This window comes from Mytilus edulis, chromosome 3 (genome assembly GCF_963676685.1).
Source record: "Mytilus edulis chromosome 3, xbMytEdul2.2, whole genome shotgun sequence".
Classification (NCBI taxonomy): domain Eukaryota; kingdom Metazoa; phylum Mollusca; class Bivalvia; order Mytilida; family Mytilidae; genus Mytilus; species Mytilus edulis.
The window spans coordinates 87,456,291-87,484,256 of NC_092346.1; the positions used below are offsets into that span (position 1 = coordinate 87,456,291).

Genomic DNA, 27,966 nt, shown 5'->3' on the forward strand with positions numbered 1-27,966 from the left:
ATCCTTGCGAGGTCGACATGTCCGTCAGGCAGGGTTTATTTGAGCTCGACTTTATTTCATGTTAAGTGATCAAGGTCATATCTTATAAGCAATAAACCAACTACATTTAGTGTATGTAATATTTGTAACTGTTGTTTGTAAGGAGACTCCTGTGAATACAACAAAAATAGATGAAGTTTAAAGTTGCCATTTGCATTATTGTAATAAGAAAATAGATAACTCTGACTCGAGGTTTTCTGTAGCATTTTTGGTTGATGTATTGGGCTTTTAAATGTTATGGTACAGATATCAAACAGACAGTGCTATAAATGTTATCAGAGATTTATTCTTTAAAAACATTATATTCACCAACAAGATGTAACACAATCAAAGTACGTGACGTCTTTATACTAAGGCTTTTGTAATTATTGAAACTTGAAGGACACAAACGTTGCCTTAACAGACGACTATAGTCTGAGAAGGTTGGAACATCTTCTATTATCATTTACAGAAATGTGTTTCACAATACCAATCAATAGTTTGAATTGTTTTAAGAGTTATTGCGTTAAGGCAAACCGTATTATAAGAGCCTTGAACTTTATGTATTACATATGTTTATATTGTAAAACTTGTTAAATTAGCAGTAATAATGTCGTCTTAAATACTACTAATAGACAAATTACTGGATGATATAGAATAGTCGAGTGGTTTCAACTTATATTCTTAGATTTCTAGATCTTTGATGTAATTGACAATGAGAAAATAAACATTTAACAAAGATTACAAAGTGAACGAAAAATTACAGGTCACCGTACGCCCGTCAAGAAGGAGCAACCAAGTCCATACCGTATAGTAGGCTATCAAAGAATAGAGAAAACGAACAGTTTAATTTGAAACTTACCACTGGATAACAAATTCGTAATATTGAACATAAAAATACGAAATGCAGTATAGTTAAACATGTTTTCGAGCGCTTAATCCTTCACGATTCGGAGATATTGCATGCCAAACATGATTTTAATCGAAATTCTGTCTTCGTTTGATTGCACTTTGGAAATATAAGATTTAAAGAAGTGTTATTGCAACGTTCTTTATTTCATTTTATTGAATATAAGAATAAGACTTCTGTATTTAACTTTTATTTTATGTTTATCAAAATTTTAACATTTTTGCATATTTATACGTTTAAGGTGGATGCTGAACTTTCGTTTTTCAGAAGAAAACATACATAATTTCATCCTCATGAACCTACACAAATCAATAAATCGACATTTTTCTCTTCTGAAGTATTTGTTTTAGACAAAAAAATTATAAAGTTTGTTTTCGAAAATGTCGTTCAAGATTACATTTAGAAACCAAATTCAATTTTGTTTCCAAGTATTAAACGTTGTAAAACTTTTATTTTATATATTCAACTAACTTAACCAGAAACGGGCTAGTTGTTACATTAATCGTATTTTCACTGACTGTCTCGCTTGCCAACAAGTGAAGAAGCTAATGGGTCCATGTATCGTTTTCCTACTAAACCGCTGGCTAATCTGTCGAAAGGCCTTTTACCAACAAGTCCACTAGCTAAACGATCGAAAGGTCTTTTGCCAACTAAACCACTTGCTAGTCGGTCAAATGGACGTTTTCCGACTAAACCACTTGCTAAACGGTCGAACGGCCTTTTACCAACTAAACCACTTGCTAATCGATCAAATGGACGTTTTCCAACTAAACCACTTGCTAAACGATCAAATGGTCTTTTACCAACTAAACCACTAGCTAAACGGTCGAACGGCCTTTTACCAACCAAACCACTTGCTAATCGATCAAATGGACGTTTTCCAACTAAACCACTAGCTAAACGGTCGAATGGCCTTTTACCAACTAAACCACTTGCTAGTCTATCAAATGGGCGTTTTCCAACTAAACCACTTGCTAAGCGATCGAATTCACGTTTTCCTACAAGCCCACTTGCTAATCTGTCAAATGGCCTTTTCCCTACGAGTCCACTAGCTAATCTATCAAAGGGTCGTTTTCCCACAAGTCCGCTTGCTAGTCTTTCAAATAAACGTTTATCTATGTCTCCTGTATCTATGATATCTTCGTCCATAAATTCGTCTCCCACATCGTTGTTAGATTCTGTGGAAGCAGTTAGTACTAGACATCTGAAAAGAATAAAAAAAAACTTATGTTATCTAATTCATGTGTCATTGTTACTGATAGCTTCTAAGATTTATATTTGTTAAGATAAAATGAATGATCAATTGTTCCGAATTTTCATGAATAACACGACAAGGAGGAACTGGTCATCCTTTCATACCATATCTTTATACTTAATTTTTTCGTTTTCCGTGTTTTGTTTTTATGACTGCTTGTTTTTTTTCGTGTATTTTTCTTTAAGGTACAGTATCATATGAGTCGTGTAAATAGTTCACAGGACCTAGTAAAGTAAATACACCTATATCCATAATTCGTGAATTATTTTAAAGATAGGCATTACATTTTGCACATTACTAATTTCTATATCGATTAGTCAAGAGGGATATCCAATATTCATTTATCGCGGGTTTCACTCACATTGTCACCATAAAAAAAGAAGTAGAATAAAGGCAACAGTAGTGTACCGCTGTTCAAAAGTCATAAATCGATTGAGAGAAAACAATCCGGGTTATAAACAAAAACTGAGGGCAACACATTACATATAATAAGAAAACAAAGGAAGAACAGAAACATTGAAGTGAACCAAAACCAAACGGCGATCCATTATACACAGACACGAATTATTTGATAACAAAATATGCCTGTAAAATCCAGATGTAAAAGCGTGCCTCTAAAGTTGCACTTAAAACATTGTTCAAAGTTTAACGCATTTTGAAAATATAAAAATTTATTCAGCGCTACATATTTCTGCATGTTGCTGACATTTTTTTCATTTGTAATTTTACATTTTTTTTTACATTCATCGATGGACGTCTTAAAACGTCTGTATGAAACTAATAATGATACTTATTTTTGATCTATTGAGTTAATTTATTTACAGTTTGATCTTATGTTGTACTGTTCCACCACTGTTCAAGGCTTGGGTAAGATTAAGCAGTCACAAATATGTGAATATCGCTGTTTCATGTCTATCAAATTTGTTTTTCGTTAATTTGTTTGGTAATAAATTATGCCGATAGCTTTGTTATGACCGGTCCTCTTATAACTGATTATCAGCATGCAGTTTGTTCATTGTGAACGTACAGTGACCTCTGATTACTTTCATTCACGTCATTTAACTCAGGTTGATTGTTTTCTCATTGGCAATCATACCACTTTTACTTGTTTATATCTTATGTGATATAAATCCAGCAGAATTTGTCCTTTATTTATTTCATTTATTTTATAATATGCAAAAAAGTCTTTTATTTGTGCATTATCATATATGTCATATTTACGACTATTCTTAAAACGAACAAAAATAGTTACTTACAAAATAAGAAATGAAATGTAACCCATTTGTAGAAAGTCAAACTGTGACATCTGTATTTCTATATCAGCACTTGTTTTACCTGAAATATAAACCATAACATGTGTATTAATTTACCATGCAAAGTTAATGGTTTATCCATTGATTAAAATACTAGAGATAAACTGACAAAGTGACCTATGAAATATGAGAACATAATTAATATATCAAAGGATATCTTTGAAAGTAGAATTCTGCTGGAAAGAAAGCTACTAGAACAAGGACTTGAAATAAAAAAAGTTGAACCATCGCATTGAAAGCTCTATGCACGATATGTTGAACGATACGACAGAAAGGCCAGTTTAAGTGTAGCGTTTAAAAATTCCAGGGACGACCATTTAATATTCTGGGTGAATGAATAAACATGACTCGGAAAAAAAAATGAAAATTTTGGTCAGAAAAAAGTCCTTCGGTACCCATTCCAACCCTCCAACTCGAACATAAATATTGTTAGAATACAATATTAATGTAATAGTATTAAAAGAATAAAAATTCTTAAAATAAAACAGAAAACTGTGATTTTTTTAAGTGAAAAGCTCAGGTATAACAAAAGTTTAAAAACAAAAAAATGAGAGGATATATATAAATATATGAATAATACAAATAAACTCTTTTTGAGTGGAACACAGTATAAAAAATAAAAAAGGTAAGACGCGTAGCTGATGTGAAACGGAAAGTCAAAATACAAAGCTCAGGTATAAGAGGGAAGTAAAAAGTTCTAAGTTAAAGTAAAAATAACAGTAGACATACACATCTAAGGTATTAAGGAGAAGGTAGTTTACCGATGTTAAAATATCGTTAGTCGATTATAAAGACTCAAATTAAGAGTAACAGAAAGTAAAAATACAAATCTGAGGTATAATGGTCAGTTAAAACTTAAGAGGAAAAATAGATATATATATATATATATATATATATATATATATATACAACTCGTCTAAACATCAACCCAACAATGTTAGATCTGTAAATTTGCTTTCGCAAATTTTTGGTTCTTCCCTCGCCGGGATTCGAACCCATGCTACTGTGATATCGTGACACCAAATCGCCTGCACTGCAGCCGTCCCGCTAGACCACACGACCACCTGGGCTCTCAAAAAAAAGAGCTTTCGGTGGCCATATGTTACCTTTCCACGTCAGTTTTAATCTAGCGGCGTACTACAGTACATGATATATAAGGCATGAAGATGTAATTGTTACAGATCAGCTAAATTATCTATAGTAAAGGATCCTACAAATTAATGTAAGATACAGTCACAGAAAATAATTATATTCATAAGTACGTCTGAGTCAGTGACAACCCTACAACAGATGTATCCATCGGATCGTCATCAATGATGGTGATACATGGTTGTGTACATAATGTATATACAACTCGTCTAAACATCAACCCAACAATGTTAGATCTGTAAATTTGCTTTCGCAAATTTTTGGTTCTTCCCTCGCCGGGATTCGAACCCATGCTACTGTGATATCGTGACACCAAATCGCCTGCACTGCAGCCGTCCCGCTAGACCACACGACCACCTGGGCTCTCAAAAAAAAGAGCTTTCGGTGGCCATATGTTACCTTTCCACGTCAGTTTTAATCTAGCGGCGTACTACAGTACATGATATATAAGGCATGAAGATGTAATTGTTACAGATCAGCTAAATTATCTATAGTAAAGGATCCTACAAATTAATGTAAGATACAGTCACAGAAAATAATTATATTCATAAGTACGTCTGAGTCAGTGACAACCCTACAACAGATGTATCCATCGGATCGTCATCAATGATGGTGATACATGGTTGTGTACATAATGTATATACAACTCGTCTAAACATCAACCCAACAATGTTAGATCTGTAAATTTGCTTTCGCAAATTTTTGGTTCTTCCCTCGCCGGGATTCGAACCCATGCTACTGTGATATCGTGACACCAAATCGCCTGCACTGCAGCCGTCCCGCTAGACCACACGACCACCTGGGCTCTCAAAAAAAAGAGCTTTCGGTGGCCATATGTTACCTTTCCACGTCAGTTTTAATCTAGCGGCGTACTACAGTACATGATATATAAGGCATGAAGATGTAATTGTTACAGATCAGCTAAATTATCTATAGTAAAGGATCCTACAAATTAATGTAAGATACAGTCACAGAAAATAATTATATTCATAAGTACGTCTGAGTCAGTGACAACCCTACAACAGATGTATCCATCGGATCGTCATCAATGATGGTGATACATGGTTGTGTACATAATGTATATACAACTCGTCTAAACATCAACCCAACAATGTTAGATCTGTAAATTTGCTTTCGCAAATTTTTGGTTCTTCCCTCGCCGGGATTCGAACCCATGCTACTGTGATATCGTGACACCAAATCGCCTGCACTGCAGCCGTCCCGCTAGACCACACGACCACCTGGACAACCATGTATCACCATCATTGATGACGATCCGATGGATACATCTGTTGTAGGGTTGTCACTGACTCAGACGTACTTATGAATATAATTATTTTCTGTGACTGTATCTTACATTAATTTGTAGGATCCTTTACTATAGATAATTTAGCTGATCTGTAACAATTACATCTTCATGCCTTATATATCATGTACTGTAGTACGCCGCTAGATTAAAACTGACGTGGAAAGGTAACATATGGCCACCGAAAGCTCTTTTTTTTGAGAGCCCAGGTGGTCGTGTGGTCTAGCGGGACGGCTGCAGTGCAGGCGATTTGGTGTCACGATATCACAGTAGCATGGGTTCGAATCCCGGCGAGGGAAGAACCAAAAATTTGCGAAAGCAAATTTACAGATCTAACATTGTTGGGTTGATGTTTAGACGAGTTGTATATACATTATGTACACAACCATGTATCACCATCATTGATGACGATCCGATGGATACATCTGTTGTAGGGTTGTCACTGACTCAAACGTACTTATATATATATATATATATATATATATATATATTAGTTATAGCTTTGGTTCAATGAAACATATATATGAAGCTTAGATATGAAAATAATACAGCAACATAGCTATAGCTTTAGTACAATGAAAGATATATGTATCTGAGGTATAAAATAACTGCAATATAGGATATAAACAATATAGCTACAACAACCTAGATGTTCAGAGTTGTGGGAAAGTTTCTTACATCTTTTCAGAGACCAGACAGTCGAATTAAATTTATACTTTAAATTTCAAATTAATCGAAAAATGAATATGCCTGAACGCTGGGAACTTTCCCTTGAACTATATTTACTTGCAATCATCATATTCTCAGGGCACTTATCTTTCCAAGAATAAAATAATAAGACGATATCAAACAAAGGATTGCGACGAATTCATCAAATTATTGAGATTAGATCTAGTCTTAATTCATTTTATTATTTACAGTACAAATTTAATCTAACAAAAGTGTTGTTTTTAATCAAGATTGTTACATTTGAAACTAGTTTTTCTTTTTCTACCCTAGTATGCCATTAGTTGTACACCGTCAATGGAATGGTGAAACGGTGATTCATATTTTTCAATATTAAGCAAGTCCGTTGAGTACAAAATACACATTCACACTAGATATTTATCATTGAGTAGTCAGAACTCATAACCGTTGAAGAAGAAAAAATAATTTGTTAATATTTCAGAACAAAACTAGCAATTCACTATTCATTATGATTCATTCAGAGTCAGGGGTCTTCTGACTTCATTTGAATAAGAGACCATCAACCATTTGATAAAGAAAAACAGTTTAAAAAAAGTTAGTCACACTTAATTCTATTCATAAAATTATACTATGTTGATCTCTTTTTGATAATTAAGCAGTTAACAGTTTTCGGTTAATGAAAGGGGAAATCTGATTATAACTATATTTATAATTATATCTGCAGAAAATAATATATTCTTAAAACTTTGAAAGTCTCATCAAATCCATTATATTGACCATTTTAGATGTCAATGTGACGTCGTACGCATATCAAAATTGATATGATTTATAAAAATGTAACGTTTACTTATAGTTCATAGTTAGATTCATATATGAAAGCATTTTCTTTAGCTGTGTTCATTTTGTAGTTATGTAGTTCTGTTCTATTAAATTTATAAACCTAAAGTTTTACGCTTTGTTTAATATTTCATTTAACACTCATTTTCCTGTGTATAGACTTGGAAAAACATGCCAAATTATACATGCCATAAATACGGCTTTTTCCAAAGTGTTACTCGAACAATTCGGAAGATATATATCGTATTCAGTTCAAAATGTTACAAAATACCCATATTAGTATCGGTATATAACCTCCCTGACAAAATGTGTCAGAAATATGACAGTTGTTACTCATTCGTTTTTTTTTTTGTTTTTTGTTTTTGTGATTTTGCTATTTTTATAGCCTTTTAAAGCCTTTAATTTTGCCATTTGATCAGCATATTCTGTTTTGAATTTTGAATTTACGAACTTGGAGTTTTGTATTTTTGTTATTCATCTCTTCATTACCTCGTTAGCTCCATTTAGCTCCGAATAAAAATTCACGGTTCATTCACATTTATATATCACTAGTATGTTTTAAGTCGGATTTCTTTCATCAGAAACTTAAAAGTCAAGCTACAGCTACTATATGTTATAAATATTTAGATGAAAGGATGCACCTTTATAAGTACACATCCGCCCTCTTTTTGCATGTTTTATTGAAATGTAATGCTCAAAATATCAAAAATATAATTTCATATCTAATTCAAGCCAACAGTAAACAAACAGTACACTGCTTTATATAAATAAAAAAGTGATCAATCGGCTACTGGTGACGGCCATGAAATTTCGAACAATTAATTCATTCTTATTCAATTGACCATGGCTGCAAACGTTATACAAATATAACACTATTGAATATCGGTCGTCTTTATAAGAAACTTTTCAACCTAAGGAGGACAGTTCTACTATAAGTACGAAGTGATGAAAACCAGAGAACTAGAATAAAATATTGCTTAGTTAAGAATGCCAATCAAGCAATCCGATCACAGATAACCTGCTTGAGAAATTAGACTATTTTCATTTGTTTCCTGAAATCTTTGCAGTTAAAACTCGTTTGGTCTGTAGAAACATCCAAGATTTATCAATTTGTTTTAATTTCCATATTACATTTGAATGAACTTATTCTAATATACCACAATCCTCAAGGTGTGTCTGATCTTAAGTAAACTTGTTTTAAATGTTTAACATATGTAATATTATCTGCGCCTGATAACCTCTACCGTGATTAACGCTTTGGCTTTCCACTTTGAATATAAAAATAAAATTAAAAAAACGGGAGCCACGGACGTTATTATATACTTTAAAAATCATTAAGTAATTTTTGTAACCAATCATCGTTCTCCTTTTCACACATATATACACACATTTTACTTGTGTTCTTTGATTAGTATTTTTCAGTTAGCTTATGTTTCATGGTAAAATGGTCTTGAATTATTTTCCAATAGACAAAATCCTGGGTCCACAACTATCTTTAGATGTCCTTCGAAGCATTCTTAATATATATCGAATTACATGGTCAAGTATATCACCTGACTTATAAAATGACAAGTCCATCTATTGATCACTTGATTAACGATTATCTAATTAGAAGATTCTGACTCAACGAATGGATCACAGTTACAAATGTATATAGAGAAATGTTCATACTTGGTCCGTAAGAACTATAATCTGATGTTAAAATCAATGTTATGTGACATGCTACAACAATTACATTACAAATAAAATGGTATTTGATTGAAAGAGACAGATTATAAAGTTTTGTCTGCAACATAAAATCAGCAGACACCTGATAAATTGTTATTTAATGTACACTAACTCGAAGAATTAACTGATTTTTTGTATTTAAATTTGAAATTATATGTTTATGTCACAGGCCAATATTTATCTAATATTTGATAAATACATTTTTTTTTGAAGTTATATGTGACTTTCTATTTCTTTCTTTCATATACTTCAGTGTATAAATGAAAGCTTTACAGATATGGACAGAAGATACCAAAGAGGAATCACAAGTCATAAGTTGAATTAATACCTACAACACGATGTTCAAAAAGGAAAACGTCAAACACGATTGCCCCTGTCAAATTTATTATGTCAATAATCAAAATTGAAAAATGTGTTCCTGGAAAATGGATGGAAAACCTGTAAACCCAATAAATTGAATTTGTATTGTTGAATGTAGCGACATAGTATTTGATTGTTTGTCATTCTTGTTTCAGTATTTTAGAGTATGACCATTGAATGTGAATGTGTTTGTTTCAGTATTTTAGAGTATGACCATTGAATGTAAATGTGTTTGTTTTCTGGATTTGATACATATTCCAAACTCATTTGGTACCTGCAAACTAAATTGAAGTACATTCAAAATAAAAAGTAAGTTCAAGTTTCGGTTCTCTTTCTGAAAGAAGAGTGTACTTAGATTACAAAAAGTCTTGGCGGAAGATGCCAAAGGGATAAACACACTCAAAAATACACTGTCTGACAATGGAACAGACAAAATAACTCATCATGGAAAATCAAAGACTAAGCCAGACGAATCCCAATAAAAAACTTTGGATGAGATCAGGTACATTAGTTGAATATATGTCATTCATTTGATATTATTCCTATAAGTTATGGTTGCAATTGTATGACAATTTTTCATCATGCTGCCACGTTTTTAATGAAAAAATTTCAAGAAATGCAACCATATGGATAATCTAAAACACCTTAAACGGTTATATAATACATTGATTATAGGAATAATGAGATGTGAAATGATTGTCAATGAGTCAACTGTCCACACAGAATGGATTTCTATAAACCATAGAAGATCTCTCAAGCTTTAATACGATAATTACGATTACTATCATACATTATGTGTTTATATTTAGACAAAAATTCAATATGTGTAACATTGTCAATTATGTCATCTTGAAGACACTGGTTACTGACTCCGTTAACCGGTATAACGAAGGGTAACATGTATTAGAAGATGTTTTTTAAAATTAACTTTGTAATTTTTTTTTAATTTCCTTCTATTAAACGTACTTTAATTTCCTACTTTTAATTCTAACGATGACATAAAAAGAAATGTCAATGTATAAAGAAAGAACGAAGTTTTACAAACCAATATTTTAGATTTGCTTCCTTACTGCTATTTAGGCTTGTGGCTGAACCTCTCAACGACATACTGTTATAAAACATCACTATAGTTAGAAATTTCAAAAATTGTCTACAGATTTTAAAAATTTATATTCTTTCTAAATAATCCTGATTTTTTCCTAAATAAACCACAAATATTTCTTATACAAAATCTATTATTGAAAGTGATATGTGTTTCACATGTAAATTTGGCTTTGTGATCTCTGCACCGAATCTTTAGACAAACAAGACAAATCATCATAACCATATTTTCCTATCGCTGATGTTTATGTTCTGTCTGCTTCTTCTAATGGAGGAAAATATTGCCAAGATTGTTCATTGGTCGCATGTTTGCTAATCACAAGTTGAACTTTTAATCACAAACAATTTTACTGCAGCGATACAGATATCAAATATTAAATTTTTAAGACCGAATGATGATCTCTCGATGCTGTAGTTTGTTTTATATGGCGTGGTGGTTGACGATTACCTCATATATTTTTCATTCATCTTATCCATCTTTGATCTTTCTGACAGGTATTCTTCTGATTGATATAAACAACGTGTCTGTTATTCATATTAATTTGCATTCAAACCTTTCTTAGTATTCCAAAGGAAATGTTGACTGTAATTTGCTTGATAGACAGTAATAGAAACATTTGATAGAAGACATGCTACTACTGTTAAAATTCAATTTATTCCATATCCGTTGTTTTGAATATTGATTTATATAAATGAAATCATCATTGTTTAACGAAAACAAAATCAGTTTATTTACATTAAGTAGTAAACTAATTAACTTATCTCAATTTCTTTAATCATGACTACTTTGTACTGACATACCCGGTGCGATTTTAGAGGTTTCAATTGTAATCTTCCTAGAAAAGGTTCTTCAAGATTTAAAAAAAAGTCCAAAGACATTTGATTTTAACAACTTCTGGTTCTGCGAATGAATCTGAAAGCCTTAATTACAACTCTTTTTCATGTGTGTTACTCGCATATTCAGCAACAAAAGTCAAAGATGTAGATATACAGTAGGATATGACAATATACTGAGAACCATAGCATCGATGTTGGATGGAATAGGCGCACGACAGAATAATGGTAAAATAACAGCAACCATTAGTGGATTATCAGAAGCGTTTTGAGATTGAGGTAGGTTGTAAAGACGTTGCAAAATATGCAGACATAATGGCGATCCCATATGATTTTATGAGGAGTGTAAGGATTAGAGAAGAAAAGTGTAGTTTCAAAAGTGTAACTCAGGAATTTTCTCAAGGAACCGAAATCAAAGATAAAAAATAGAACTAAAATAAGTGCTGAGGGGCATTTCGAGTAATTAATGCACTTTAAATAATAGACAGAATTCAGAAACAGTAGTTACAAAGCTGGAAAGAAAATGTTTAGAAACATGACATCAGTTACACCAACTGTGACATCGTGAGTTATGTAAGCTATCTAGTGAGCACTATGTTAAGCTTGATCACCACAGTAGATTTACCTTTGGATGTTATTATAATAGTTATCAGAAGTACCAGGCTTATAATTTGATACGCAAGACGCGCGTTTCGTCTTCATAAGATTCACCAGTGACGCTCAGATCGATAAAGGTAGAAAGCCAAACAAATATGAAGTTAAAGAACATTGAAGACCCCCCCCCCCCCCCCCAAAAAAAAAAATGTACCAAATACGGCTTAGGTAATCTATGCCTGGGATAAGAAAATCCTTAGTATTTCGAATGATTTACACTTTTGCAAACAGTTTATACATAACAATTACCATATAATTGGTATTCATGTCAACACCGAAGTGCTGACTACTGGGCTGGTGACCCCTTGGGGTCGAAACATTCCACCAGCAGTGGTAAAAATGAACCAGGGCTATAAACAATACACAGACAGCCAAGGAAGGAGGACTCTTCCCGATTTTAAAACTGCACCAGCATTAAATTGATGTTAAGAAGGTAACAAACACTTAAATGTGGAAACTAAAAATTGACGACCTTACCGGTATATTAAATGTTTAATGAACTTGGAATACGTATTTCAAAAATTTAGAATAATTTTCCATAATAAATGTTATATGAGATTTTAAGTAATCCATATTAAAGAAACTACAAGAGTTTACAACAAGGATAAGATATGGCTGAATGGTCTGTACCTATTTACTAATGTGCTTTGTCTAAATACCCTTTTTTGTGCTTCTTTGTTTCATATTTGTTTGCTTGTATAGAGATAAAGATTAAAGCGCAATGTTGACTGTTGTCTCCCTTTTTTGAAATTTTGACATGTGATGTCTATTTGTTTTGTTCAAACATCGTTGTCAATATAATTGGAATTTGATGCGACTGTCATACTTGTTAGAGTTTTAGCTCGCTATAAAAAGCAGGTTTAATCCATCATTTTCTACATAAGGAAATGTCTGTATTAATTCAGGAATATGACAGTTGTTATCCATTCGTTTGATGTGTTTAAGCTTTTGATTTTGACATTAGATTAGGAACTTTCCTTTCTTCAATTTTCCTAGGATTCGGTTGTTTTGTGATTTCACATTATTTATACTCATATTTGATCATTTTTATAGTGAGGACTGTATATTTAGCCCAGGATGTCTGTTCGTTGTTTATAAACTGATGGTTTCAGTCGCATTACTGTATGTCACAGATTTTCTTTATACCATTGTGAAATGGATGCATTGTTCTTACAGTATTAACCTTAATAATACAAACTTTATCTGTCCTCGATAGTGTATCAAGGAAATTGTATGCCATGTACAAGGGAATTACATCTTAGTTCATTTCAAGGATTTAACTGCTTTCTTTTTTAATAAAAGACCTTCCCACATTTTGCTCTACGAGTGTATGTAAATGTTCATTCAATAGTTACTCATATGTTGCCCATTGAGGACCTCACAATGGTTAAGACAAAGGGTTTCCTAAATTCTGCTTTTTGAGTTTCCGGTAAAGGTAAGTTCCTATTATCAATTTATCAGAAGGATTTTGTAAATTATGAGTAGCATAGGATCTTTCTGATGTTTTGTGAGATGATTGGCCGGTAAAGGTTGATCCATCGGGTTTTCCAACTTTTGATCTATGTGTTACTTGGGAATGTTAGCACAAATAAAGGCAACAGTAATATACCGATGTTCAAAACTCATAAATCAATAGAAAAAAACATATCCGATTCACAAACCAAAACCGAGGGAAACGCATTAAATATAAGAGGAAAATAAGGCCACAACATTAAAATGTAACACACAGAGAAACGAACTAAGCATTAGACAAAATCCGAAGAGAATAACAAATATAACATCAAAACTAAATACATGAGTTTGCGATAGAAAAAGTACCGTGACACTTCTTATAATAATGTGAATTCACACTCAAATATAAGAGGAAACAAACGACACAAAAGAAACACAACGGACATCGAACATTGCAAATCCAGTACGTACTGTTTTATTGATGCTGACCATTAAGGACATTCACCGAGGACATAACTCTTAAAGTTAATTGAATTGTTTTGCTTTTACGGCAGCATCATAATAGTTATTTACTTTTATTGCGCACTTTTTTTTTACCATAGTAAAGTCACATGGGCCAATTTAATGAACACTTCCAAATCATTTATATAAATACGAACAGCATAGGTCAGACAATATTAGCCTCGTTTGAAAACGAAAATTCTCGGTATTGATGACGAAGTTAATGATGTAAACAGAGAAGCAATCTGAATTTTGGAGTTAATTTGTAATGAATACACTGGAATCACTCTAATGAAATCAGCCACAAGATGTTACGAGCAAATGAATGAGTTTGAGGTTCATTTAATCATAGCTGGCTTTTCATTCTCAAAATAGTCATTAAGAAACGAAGTCGATTTACTGCCTTCATCGAAAGCACCCTAGTATCAATCTGTCAAGAAAATTGATGATCAGAATCATATGTCTTATTCGTAAGAAATTAACACCTCTCTGGTATATCTTTCATCAAATTATCAGATTTAATTCAATTAGGTGTTCTTTGCAAATTAACTGATGAGATTACTGCTTGATTCCTAGCTTCTAATTGATGCTATATCATACTCGTGGTCTAATTAATGCTATATCATACTCGTGGGTGAGAATATTTCTAAATTGCTTTCAATTTGAACACATGCCGAAGCAATACAAATATATACTGCGAAAGCCTAAAATGTTAATCCATAACATAAAAAGTGGTATACGTCTCAACTGAAAATTTTGTAAAAGGATGAATTCTTTAAATTTTAACTTCAAACCAAAACGCTGTTTAAAAACGTAGTATTTTTATCGCTTGTTATATATTATTTTGGTCTTTGTATTAAAATAAAATTGTCAAAAATCTTTAATTGAAATGAACTTTAAAAAAACACCAATTAATTATAACAAAAATCTAAAGAGCTCTGATTATTCACAAAAAGTGTTTTTGCTTTGCAGTTGTGAATCCTTACTGGTGTACATTTATACACCACGCTAAATATGCTCTTTCGATATCATTACAAATTTACAACTTTGAAATGATATGTTGTTAAACCTAACATTTCTTTGTAATATTAATAAATTCATCTGACTTTTTATGGAATGTTGTCTTCGCTAAATCAAAAAACGCACATCCGATCTTAGTGACACGCGGTACATTGCTAAAATACTTGTACCGTGTTGATAATGAAGTACTTCAGTGCGGGTATTGATGACCTGAGATAATACGTAGACAGTTCGCAGTTTCGTTTACAAAATGTAATGCCTCTTATATTTGTGGATCATTGTTTTGTCCCATGGATCTAACTTGTTGTATAACTGTTGCCTTATCTAAAGATAGATTGCACCATGGAATTCTCTTTTGTCGGTTTATTTTTGTATGAATGTTTCATTTTGCAATTTCACCAAAACTCTAACTCCCTCAAGCAAATTTGACCATACCTGATGTTGGTTATAGATTTTTTTTAATATTTCCGTATGTTCATATGACATTTGTCTAATCAAATGTTTTCCTTTCCTCGTTCTCGATTAAGTTTCTTCGGTATAGCGCTTAGAATACAACATCAACTTTGTGTTTGATTTAGATTTTTTTCTCTATTTTGTTACCCCGAGTTTATTTTTTTGTCCATGGATTTATGAGTTTTGAACAGCGGTATACTACTGTTGCCTTTATTTGTCACTCCATCTTTTATGATACAGACAAATATGACATTGCTTACTTCAATCCGTCTAAATAAAAACTTATAGCTTACATTATTAATAGAATGATCTACATGAGTGTATTTAAAAATACAATTTCCTATGTAATTATTACATGAAGTTATTAAAAGTATGATTCAGTTGCATCCATAGCACCTTGTTTGCGATAACCATCGGAAGATAATCATCGATACGTATCATATAAAAATATATAGTTAGGTCACACTTGTTAATCGTCCCTGGAAAGTTGGAAAACGAATGTCACAATGAACACTTAATTACGTTCTATAAAACATTGCTAATAAAGGAAGTCATTGTAAATTATTAATGAGATAATAAGGATATTTTTTTTTAGAATAAATGGGTCTTTAACTTAAATGGTTAATAAAATTATTTTTACTCTAAAGTCATTAAAATGGGGAATAATAGTCTATGTAACTAGACTATACATTTCGAATAAGAAACTCCATTTTAAGTTTCTAAAACAGACTGTAAACGGGCACTTTTGATGCAGAAATGACTCTTTTATGTTAGTCCTATCATTAAGCAGTTTTTGTTATTAAGTGTTGAAAAGACCAGAATGTCTATAAGAGTGTGTTGCATGATAATTTTCTCGTCAAGATAAATGAGGAATCCATATAAACAAGTAATAATCATGGAAAGTGCATACATGCTATAGCTTTAATGTGTATACTGTTCAACAATTTCCTCTTAACTGCTATGATAAAAATCCAAAGTGTCTACTAATAGTGTCACAAAACAAACGCGTCGTCGATGTATTATCAATGAAAACTGGCAATCTTTCATACTTCTTATGAAAGACATATTTTTATTGCGTTACATAACTGTCATAATGTGGTAGTTTATCTTGCTTGTCTTAGTATTGAAATTGTTATTTTATTTAAAAAGTGTATAGAAATTATATTTTTAATAATAATAAGTAAAACATAAAATTCATATATCATTAATATCTGCATAGATCAGTTAGATGTTTTAGTTTTGATTTAAACATTGGAATTAAAATGGAAACTAGTGAAAGTAAAGAGGATGAAGAGATGTAAAATAAAATATTTCAATCATTCATAAATGGACAAGGGGAATATGTAAAAGAGACAACAATTCGGCCAAAAAGCAAATAACAGCCGAAGGCCACCAATTAATATAGTTAAGCTTAAACGGTATATTAAGCAACGTTAAGTAACCAACAATCAAAAATAAGATATATTGATAATATCAAAATAGGATTACAGGAATCCTCTTTCCTTCCCATATAAATGGATAGAAAAACAGACAACACTTTCTACCAACTTTAGAATCCTACTTGAAAAAATTATATAACTTTGACGCGTCTATAACTAGTTGGTGCAGAGAGTTGTTAGTGAAGAACAACTCCAAACATTTTCGGCTTTACGAAATGTAGCTCTTATACTCAAATTTACTAGAAAATTATCCTATATGAAATGAAAATAAACAATTGATATTAGAATGTAATGCTATCCTATAAACCATTTTATCAGTGTTATTCGTCCAGGAAAAAATATGTAATAAAAAGTGGTACCAAAATTTGTAGATTTGTTGAAAATACCGAAAACAAACATTCTTTCGGTAATTTTCCGTCCTATGATTTTTAAAGAAAGACCATCAGCTTGATCTATCAATTTTAAGTATAGTTCAAAAGGAAACAAAACACTGGTTTAAATAAAGGCAACAGTAGTATACCGCTGTTCAAAACTCATAAATCGATAGAAAAAAAAACCGGGTTACAAACTAAATCTGAGGGAAACGCATTAAATATAAGAGGAGAATAACGACACAACATTAAAATGTAACACACACATACACGAACTAAGCATTAGACAAAATCCGAAGAGAATAAAACCTGCTCCTTATGATACAGTAATCAATATTGTAATAACAAAAGTAGTAACATATTTTCCTTGAAAATGTGTAAAAAAAGAAGGCAATAATAATGTATTTAACCGATAATCAAGACTCGTACATTCGTTTGGAATGTTCCGTCCAAGAGAAAAAAAATGTTGTCGTAGGATCTCTAAACGAATACAATTCGTGTGGGTCGTATCAACTTTAAATCATGGACGTTGGAATATAATGGTTTATCATTGTAGGCCAACCGATACCATTATTGATTAATGTTCCTCGAGAAAGCGATGATACATTCGTAATTCTGTTCTTAAAATTAGACAGAAATCAACCGTTTAATCGAGTCAGAAAGAACACCAGTTGGTCATTTATTCGGTTTGCATGAACTCAATTAGATGTCGGTTAGCACTTGCTGTGCATTGTAGTGACAACGATTTTTGTAAAATTAACTCTGGATCAATGACTCGTTTAAAACAATCACATTTAATTCAAGTGGGCCACAAAGAAGTAATTTTTATCAAATTAAAAATTCTTTTGTTGTGTTGTAAACAAGTGCGTAAACAGAGTTTTACCGTAACAAATATTATAAAAGCAACTATGTACACGATTTTTGCGTCAAAGCATTATTCTTCAACTGCAAGATGTATAAACTCGGACAGAACAATTGTATTATCTGCCTTTTGATGAAGTGCAAATACAAAATGTAAAGCAATAAGCGAAAACTTAACGGAACAAAGTTAAGAAAAGAATTAAAACTTATATAAATAAATTAAACTTTGGATACACAGCTGATAGAAAAAAATCAGATCATCGGAAAATGTATGTCATTCGATCGTTAATGCTTTTATTTACCTCTCTAAAAGAGAAATGTAACTTCATAAACATTATACTAATAGGTCCAAAATTTTACAACTTCCCCTAATTCAAATGACTTTGAGGGAATTCGTTTCAGTGTATCTTTATTTTACTTTATAAATGATTTACTAATGGAATAATGAACCTAGTTAAATCTTAAAGAAGACATTATTTGAAGTATTTGTGGCGATGAAGATTGATTTTTCTGCATTTATCAATTTCCTGTAACGGACATCGTGGTACAACTTATTTTGTAAAGTTATCAATAGACACAATAGATCTTACCAATGTCACGATTTTATGTTCTCTGTTTTGACTTTGGTAAACATATTTGTTGACAGTGGGGCTCACCTTTTATTCTATCAATGATACTTATGATCTTACCGAATGTCAAAATGATAAAAGACCATGCAAATATAAAATTTACAATTGATAAAGTCTAAGAACTAGGAACTTTCAAATAAATGGTTCAATTTTTTTTTTTCTATATTCATAAGATGCGATGTCAAATACATAGCCTTGAAAATCTTCTTTTTTTTTTTTTTTTTTTTTTTTAAGTTTTATCAACTAGATGTTTTTCGTTTTAAGACGTTTAAAAGAAAAACATATAAAGAAATATATCAAACAATTGGATGTTTGAAATCCCTTAAATGAGTGGCTTTTAAATTGGTTAAATATGTGAATCGTGAAAAGCAATTAATTGTGCCGTTAGAGTCAAGTACACAGCATAAAGATTTCAAAATAAATAGATACATTCATTTGGATGCTAGCATACGTTTAATAGAATATTTGTTAAAAACAATCAAATTAGTTTTAAAGTGGTGAATGGATGTCATCCGCCACATTGATGTCGTAGTTTTTTTTTTATTGTTTGCGTACTTTAGGGGTGTAAATAAAGGCAACAGTAGTATACTAAAACTGAGGGAACACATCAAATATAAGAGGAGAACTACGACACAACAGAAACACAACATTATAATGTAACACACACAGAAAGAACAATAATATAACAATGGCCATTTCCCTGACTTGGTACAGGACATTTTAAGAAAACAATGGTGAGTTGAACCTGGGTGTGTGGCATGCCAATCCTCCCGCTTTTATGGCAATGTTAAATATAACATTAAAATGACAACATTACATGACAGGACTACAATACAAATAAATGGGAGAACATATAGAACAGAGAAACACACGAATAATAGCTTACAAAAGGTACCAGGTTTAAGATTTAATACGTCAGACGCGCGTTTCGTCCACACAAGACTAATTAGTGACGCTCAGATGAAAAAGTTCGAAAGACAAAACAAGTACAAAGCTAAAAAGCATTGAGGACCAAAACATCCCAAAAATTGTGATTAATACGGCTAGGGTTTTCTGCCTGGGATAAGATCATCCTTATTATTTAGAATAAATCATACTTTTGCAAACAGTAAATTTTTATAAATGACTATACAATAGATATACATGATAAAACCGAAGTGGTGACTAACTACAGAATAAAAACGAATACATAAAACAACATAAACCAGCATATAAAAATTCACAGTCGAGTTAGCCAAAGCGATTAACGAACAAAGTGACGTCACATTGGAATTTCTAAAAATTTCCCTAAAAAGGATAGAATTAGGATAGAATTCAAGATTAGGTTTGTAATACTGATGTACCATTTATTAATAACAATGAAAATAAAATACTTATTATTATCAAAGTGTGGTAGTAATAAGATAATTAATTGTTTTATCTAGCTATGTCGGTGTTTCTTTTAAATCAAACTGTAAACCAAATATATCGTATAAATTTAGTTGACCCAAACTAAAATCTATAAATGAACTTGGTGATTAATTATCTTTACCATAACACAAGAATACAATAGAAAAAAAAGAAAAGATTCACAACTACAAAAGATAAGACATTTGACAAAATCCGAGGAGAATAACAAATATAACATCAAAACTAGATACATGAATTTTTGATAGAAAAGTACCGTGACACGTCATATAGCAATGTGAATTCACACTCAGCAAAACAGTCACAATCGGGAATAAGACACGTTCGGTAATTAAAAGATCAGATGACGTAATGACGAACCACAATCTAACACGTTGTAAAAATGTCCTTAGTTAGTTTGGACAAAGACGCATCGTAGGGATCAACCAATTCATGATGATGTCCGTAAAATTTTCGGAGTGTCATTTTTAAAAATCTGTCCTCCTTATATCTTTGTTGGAGCAGTTTCTTCGTAAGGAGCACACTAATGTATATGAAGTCCGTATAGTGTGAACAAGCACGAGCATAACGTATCAATTGAGATATGTACCATACGAAGGGGCAGAGGGTATGTTACTGCTGAGAAAATTGAAATTGATAATTGGGAAGTTGAAATCATCCCGTTTATCGTGTGATTGAATTATTATAAATAAATTATAGCAGGAAAAAAAAACATATTGTGACCCAATTATTCTTTTTATTATCAACGAATGTTAACAAGAGCTATCTCCTCATATTTTTTTTCAATTTGTTTTGATCTCATGTGTCTTCTATTCACATTAAGATGCTTTTTCTCTGTATAATCAAGGCAACATCTGTCAACATATATAGTCTGACAACAAGGTTGATGACCTATCATACTTTGGAACACATAACACTGTATGTCACATTCCGATAAAGTACTAAAAGTCGACCATTTTTTGTTAATACTCTTGTACCAACACAAATGATTTTATTCTACTGCTTTTCTCTTTTACATTGGACGTTCCTAGTTAAAGGATGAGGGCGAATGTTTGTATGTATTGATTTATGAATACAAGTTACATGTTTAAATATGAATTCGTTGACGTTTTAATTTATCATATCAAAGTTCCTAGGCACTGTACATTAGTTTATGTAATGGAATACGATATCCTTTACAATACAAGTAGATTCATTCGATGTGATGTAATATTAAGGGGACATATGAATTCATGAATTATTTATTTTTGACGAGTTGAATTTCTTAAAAGTAAATCAGCTATACAATAAGACAATATTACATGCATTAGCGCTAATGTAAGTATTCAATATTCAAATGGTTTAATATAATTTGTTTTAAAGACCAATCCACTCATGAAACAGTAAAAGTAAACAAGTTTTGTATAGTAGTTTCGTCAGCAATGTAATATTTGAACCGCAATTTTTTAATTCCTTTCTTATGTCTTATAAAATTTAATTCAACCTGGTCTATTTTGCTTAAAGACTAATCTAAAGCGATAGTTTATTGCCCGATTTTTTGTGTTTTTTTGTAGTCGATAGTTTGCATGTTCTTTAAAATAAATTCATGTGTTTAGAACATCGGTCAAACTAATGTTTAAAAGGAAGGAGTGTCTTATTTTATATAAATTTCACTTTAAAGAAAACAATCGTCCGTGATAATTACAAGAATGCTTTGAAAATGAAAATTGATCTGTCTTAATATCCAATGTTGCAATTTACATACACCTTAATGAAGCTTTGAACTCAAATATTGACATTGAATCACTATTTTATCAATATCTAAGGAAGTCAGAAATATATAAAACCGACATTTAACGGTAGTAACATTGATACAAATAAATTTCTAACTTGTTACAAGTATTTTCAATCGGCAATGACAGTTAAAACCTAATTTCTTGACTTCCGACCTGCGAAAATGTATATTATGAAGTCTTGTTGAAAAAAATGTAAAAGTAAAACCGTCAGTAAAATTAAACAGTGCAATAAAGCGAGAGTTAAATTGCTAAGTTCTCCAATTCAGCTTACTAGATTTGAGTCAAAGTGTTGAATAATTTTCTACCCTGATCAGCATATATGTTACAAAAAGTTTCAAACAGCTCTAACAAATGTGATAAAAAGCACTAAGTGGAACAATTTAATGATACAGCAATGAAACAAATTCGTTTTCGTAGACGTTTGTGTAATCAAATTCATCTGAATAACAAGACAAATGTTATACATGTCAACATGCTGTCCCCTGGAAGAATTGAATTATGTACATTGTGTTCCCCAGTCAATTGTAATAAAAGTGGGGGTTGTAGAGCACCTACTCAATAAAATATAATCTGTCTTTGGAGGTTTATGGATGTGACTCCAGAGTGGAAATTTGGTCTTGTGGTAGCAATAAAGCATTCCCTTGCGAGTAATACTTCAGTTCTACGTCTAGAGTAAATTAGGAAATAATCTGCTGGTGTCAGACTGGCAGTCTTAATCAACAGATTTAATTGTGAATCATTTTCCCTTCCACCAATGGTCATTTTTCCGTCCGCTTAATTCTTTCGAAATTATATGCAATCCTTTGTATTCTATCGAGAGTGACAGAGACAGAACTAATAGTATTTTCTTTGTTGTTCTTTGTTTGATAAAACAATCAAGAGGAAAACATTAAAGCTACTTCTGAAAGGTTGTTTAGTTAAACTTCAAAGTATTTTATTTTGGATGCAAACTAAACGAAGATGATCAATTAAAAATTGATAAGCATTGAACTGCTATGTGCATAATAATAATAAGGTGTTGTACAAAAGTTGTTTACAAATTATACGTATTAGTAAAATTACAATTCAAGGACATAAACACATTTAGATTGCTCTGAGTGATATCAGTAAATCACAAGTGCATTCCATAGATTTCATTTCCAATATAATTGTTATTTTGTTGGTATCAATGGCAATAATTTGTTAATTATAAATTTTTCAGCATTTTTAAGATATGAATATCGCTTGAGATGTTATTTTGATATAATAATAAACACGCCTGTGGTATATTTATCATGTTTGTTTTAATTTTTTTTTTTTACAAGAGTTGATTAATTTTAAGCTATGTTCAACTCTCAATAGGTGTTAAACCTATTTTCCTAAAGCTAAACATTGTTTTAATCGGACTTCGAATGCATGGAATAAAGAAATATTGTTTTATTTTTTTTCTCTGTTTTGGTGAACATTTTTTTAAAAGTTTTATTTCACATACAAGTCCTTATACTGCATTGGGTATGACATGTCAGGAATCGAGACAACTGTTCACATTAGTCGTTTTCAAGCTATTTGTTCGCTTCAGAATGAAAGCATATACAGGTGAAACTTGTGAGTGTTTGGTATGTCATTGAAGAAAAATTGAAAATCTCCATTGACAAGTTGGAAAAGTGACCTTTTAAAAATCACAATAGACCTAACGAATAACCATTGAAAAGTAGCACCAACCAAACACATGTTTTGCGGTTGTATTAATTATTCATATCAATTTCTGCATAGTGTTATACGAGAAGTATCTCTTTGGATTTTTGCGGAAAATAGATGACAAGCCACAATATTCAGATTATAAACAAGTTTCTTCTTAGTTAAGAATGAAAAAAAAAAATGAAAATGTTGATGGCATAGTACAGCATTGGTACCTCGCTTTAATATCAATAGTTGACAAAATATTGTGATATAACTACTAATAATATCGGGAAAAAATAGTTTAAACAACAGCTCATTCCATAAGGTGAATATCAACAATTTGGGTCAAAATGAGTTTGGCTAAATAACGTGTTGTACAAAAAAGTGTTGCGTTTACCTGAATATAGATAGGAATAACTCAAAATATAAAACAAAATAGTAAAAAGTAAGCTATGTAGATAAAATATGTTTTTATCTGCTTGCACGTGTTTATGGTCATCTTTGGTGTTTTTAGCCAAACACTAGATACTTTAAGGATATCCTTTTGATTTTGCCATGTGATAAGAGACTTTTCGTTTTGAATTTTCCTCGGAGTTCAGTATTTTTGTTATTTTATTTTTTAAACACCTGCCACAATTCCTTACTTTCTAAATGCATGCAGTTTTAAGTTATACGTCTGTGTTGCTGCTCTTTTAGATCTGTGTGGGTTTATGATTCCAATGACTTATCCGATTATGGTCTACATTTTTGCAATGTTCCAGAAATCCTTTATTCATCATCAATATCTTGAATTTATTACAAAAATTTAAATCACCGCGTAATAAAGTTCTTGAGTTGGAATCGCTTTGTGTATTAACCTCCACCAGGAACGCTTAAACACCAATAGTTGGATGCCAAGGATGTATAAGAACGGAAACAATTGGAGATTTTTATGACATAAAGGCACTAAAAAGCCAAATTCGTCCAAGGTGAACTGTATCCGAGAGAGTTGAAACCATTTTTTTGTTTATAAATTCAAAATTTATTAACGGAATTTGTTTAAGAGAGGATTGTTATAAATCATATTAGTAACGAATTAATTACTACTGAGTTGATGATACCCTCAAATGTCTTTAGTGGTAAACATTTAAGAAAATAAATTTAAATTTCCTTATTCAGATACTGTCCGGGTTTGATTATACCTGCAGTATTTCTTTCAAATATGTCGGCGTCTAGTGTCAAGAAAGATACATTAATTGTCGGAAAGTGCATCTTGTGCATTACAGTTGATACCTTTTGTGTTACATTTCATCAAACGGACGTAATAATTATTTATATAAAATAGGTCAAAATGTCAATATTTGAAAGGTTTTTCACAAAATTAAAGTCAAATGAAATTTCAAATCATATATATATTATGCATATGTTTTTATAACTAAATGGCAGGTTTTATTATAAAATTTATGTACATACTTTTTTCGGAAGAAAATTCTATAAATTGTCCAAATTTAGAAGAAATTTACTTTTTTTAATTGTTTGCTTCTATTAAACGATCCGCCGATATGTTTTCCGTATGCAGTGAACTCAGAGTGACCTTTCTCGTAAAAATCCGGTGTTCACAATACATATGGATCTGTCATTGAAATAAACTATTATCTTAGTGTACATGTTATACACGTGCTCAATAAACATGCTTCTTTGTTGATTGTTTACTAAGGTTATAACTACAGTTTCAAAACACGACAATTAACTAGCCGTATTTTTTCACATTATAACACACCGACATACATTTTTTCTCATGATTATAATATAACGATGCGTAAAAAATGATAAAATCGTGCACAGAGACTTAACTAATGATATATACATGCAATGCTTCAAGAATTCGATAAAAAAAATTTACCAGTCACTCGTTTCATATGACTTTAATTGTCCTTGCATGACTGTCCGAACTATATCATATGAGTACTTCAATATGTCAATTTTAATTTATGAGATAGATATTGCTTCGGAGTAATCTTTGAATTATGATCCATATTAAAGTGAGAGAAAATTGTATTTCTATCATATATACAAGAATTTAAAATATCAAATTATTAAGTATGATTTAAACTTAAATCTCTGAATTGTATTGACCTATCGTTTTAAGAAGCATTAACTTAACAGATAAATATGTTCATAGTGTGTTAATTTACGTTTTTTGATTGAGTTAAGCCTTCCAATTGATATTTTATCGTGTAGTTTTCTATGTTGTGATGTTATGCTATTGTTTCAGAAAAAGGGAGAAGGTTTGGTATCAATAAAACATTCAATCCCGCTGTCCTAAGTCAGGAATCTGATGTACAGTAGTTGTCGTTTGTTTATGTAATTTATACGTGTTTCTCGTTTCTCGTTTTTTATATAGATTAGACCGTTGGTTTTCCCGTTTGAATGGTTTTACACTAGTAATTTTGGGGCCCTTTATAGCTTTTTTGTTCGGTGTGAGCCAAGGCTCCGTTTTGAAGGCCATACATTGACCTATAATGGTTTACTTTTATAGATTTTATTTGGATGGAGAGTTGTCTAATTGGCACTCACACCACATCTTCCTATGTCTATTATAAATACGTAATAATAATTTATACATGAGAAAAGAATACTCTAAAAAAAACAGCCAAACACGTCACATGCCCGTACAGAGTTGTAACCTTAGTGCAAACTACGGGCAGATGATACTTAATGTACTTTATTTGAATAAAACCAACAATTCATACAATATAGTTCGAATTTCCAAGCTTGCCTTTAAAATGATAGAGTGCATGCACGCACCCACATTGTTAAAAACTATCAATTTCAATATTATAATCGATTTTGATGGTTTCTACTATGTATTTCTTGAACGTCGCTTAATGAAAAAGTCATTGAAAAAGAAAATGCAGAAGTGCTTGATACGATTATCTCTATTTATAATAAACAAAACCATGGCTGTTATGTCTTTCCAAACTGACCATTCTTGTATAATTCACTATCTGGAGTGACTTGAAATGGTTTAATAAAAAAAATATATATCAAATGTTAAAAAAAGACAAAAAGTCATAGCATAAATAGATGAAGAAATGTGACTTTCATTTAACAATTACGACATGATGAGAGAAATATTTCGCAGTAACAGCCGATTTAATTTTAGTTCTTCGTTGATGGTAAGTTAAACCCTCAGCGCTTACACATGGAGATGTCCAATTTATAACAGAACAGTAAGTTTTTACAGATTGGTCACACAATAATGTGCAATTGCAATATACGAGCACAGAAAATATTGTATTTCCAACATTTGTTGAAATTTTGATGATAAAATAAAATTGTAATGTCCACTTCATTTCAGCTCTTTATGAAAATTTTAAGTTTGTAGATCTTCTGTGTTTAATTTTTTTTAAGGCTATTGGTATATATCAATTTATATTTTATCCTTGATTATTCAATAATTCACAAAACATATTTCCAAACTGAATAATATAAAGATGTGAAGTAAACCTACCTTATACCTCCCGTCTGTTTACTGCCTTGATTTTAAGTGAACGTAACTGCAGCTAGCGATAATTTATATAGTATCCTTAATTATGCGGTAACGTAATAAACAGCTAATTAATCGTTCTATTGCGAACACTGTGAATAAAGTAAGTACCGTTACTAATATTTGAACATTAAAAATTTTACTATTAATCTAACATGAAAAATGTTTCTAATTTTCCAGAACCAATTCTTCTCTAATGACATAAAATAAACTTAATGTTTTGCTGTTGACGACTTTAGGTTGTTCCGTTGTATATATATCATATGCTTAACGATGAAATAGATTACGCTATCGTCACCCAACGGTATTTGTACTGTATTTCTTTGCTATAATTAATTGCCAATAGGATGGCCAATAGTTTTTGATTCTTCATTCATTATAGTTGTGAGCGACATGTTTATTGTTCAGTTGACTTGTGGATTTATCTGTACAATTGATCATGCTGGCATAAACCACTTCCTCAAAAGTAGTAATGTGCGGTGAGCATACAAAGTCTGCTATTGACTTTGTTATAACAGGCTAGCGTCCAACTTTGATATGATAATAAAATGTGTTTTATGGGTTATTTTCTTGGTTTGCAACAGTGTTATGAATTCTATTACAGTTTTGTTAGATATTGTGAGGTTTGTTCCGTATATATATTGCTAGAATATGTATTCAAAGTCAATAGTTAGAAGGCGTTTATCGTTTTTCTGTAAAACAAACAAACACTTTGGTT

The 27,966-nt window shown here is 31.3% G+C and overlaps 1 protein-coding gene across 1 annotated transcript; it reads right to left on the bottom strand.

The window, feature by feature from the left end:
* Positions 1 to 303: 303 nt before the first annotated feature.
* Positions 304 to 27,666, bottom strand: LOC139517690 (uncharacterized). Its single transcript, XM_071308986.1, has 3 exons — positions 27,213 to 27,666; positions 3,440 to 3,518; positions 304 to 2,132 (listed from the first exon to the last, which is right to left on the bottom strand). The coding sequence occupies exons 2-3, from the start codon at positions 3,487 to 3,489 to the stop codon at positions 1,439 to 1,441; spliced, it is 744 nt and encodes a 247-aa protein (XP_071165087.1). The 5' UTR covers positions 3,490 to 3,518; positions 27,213 to 27,666; the 3' UTR covers positions 304 to 1,438.
* Between the last annotated feature and the right edge of the window lie 300 nt (positions 27,667 to 27,966).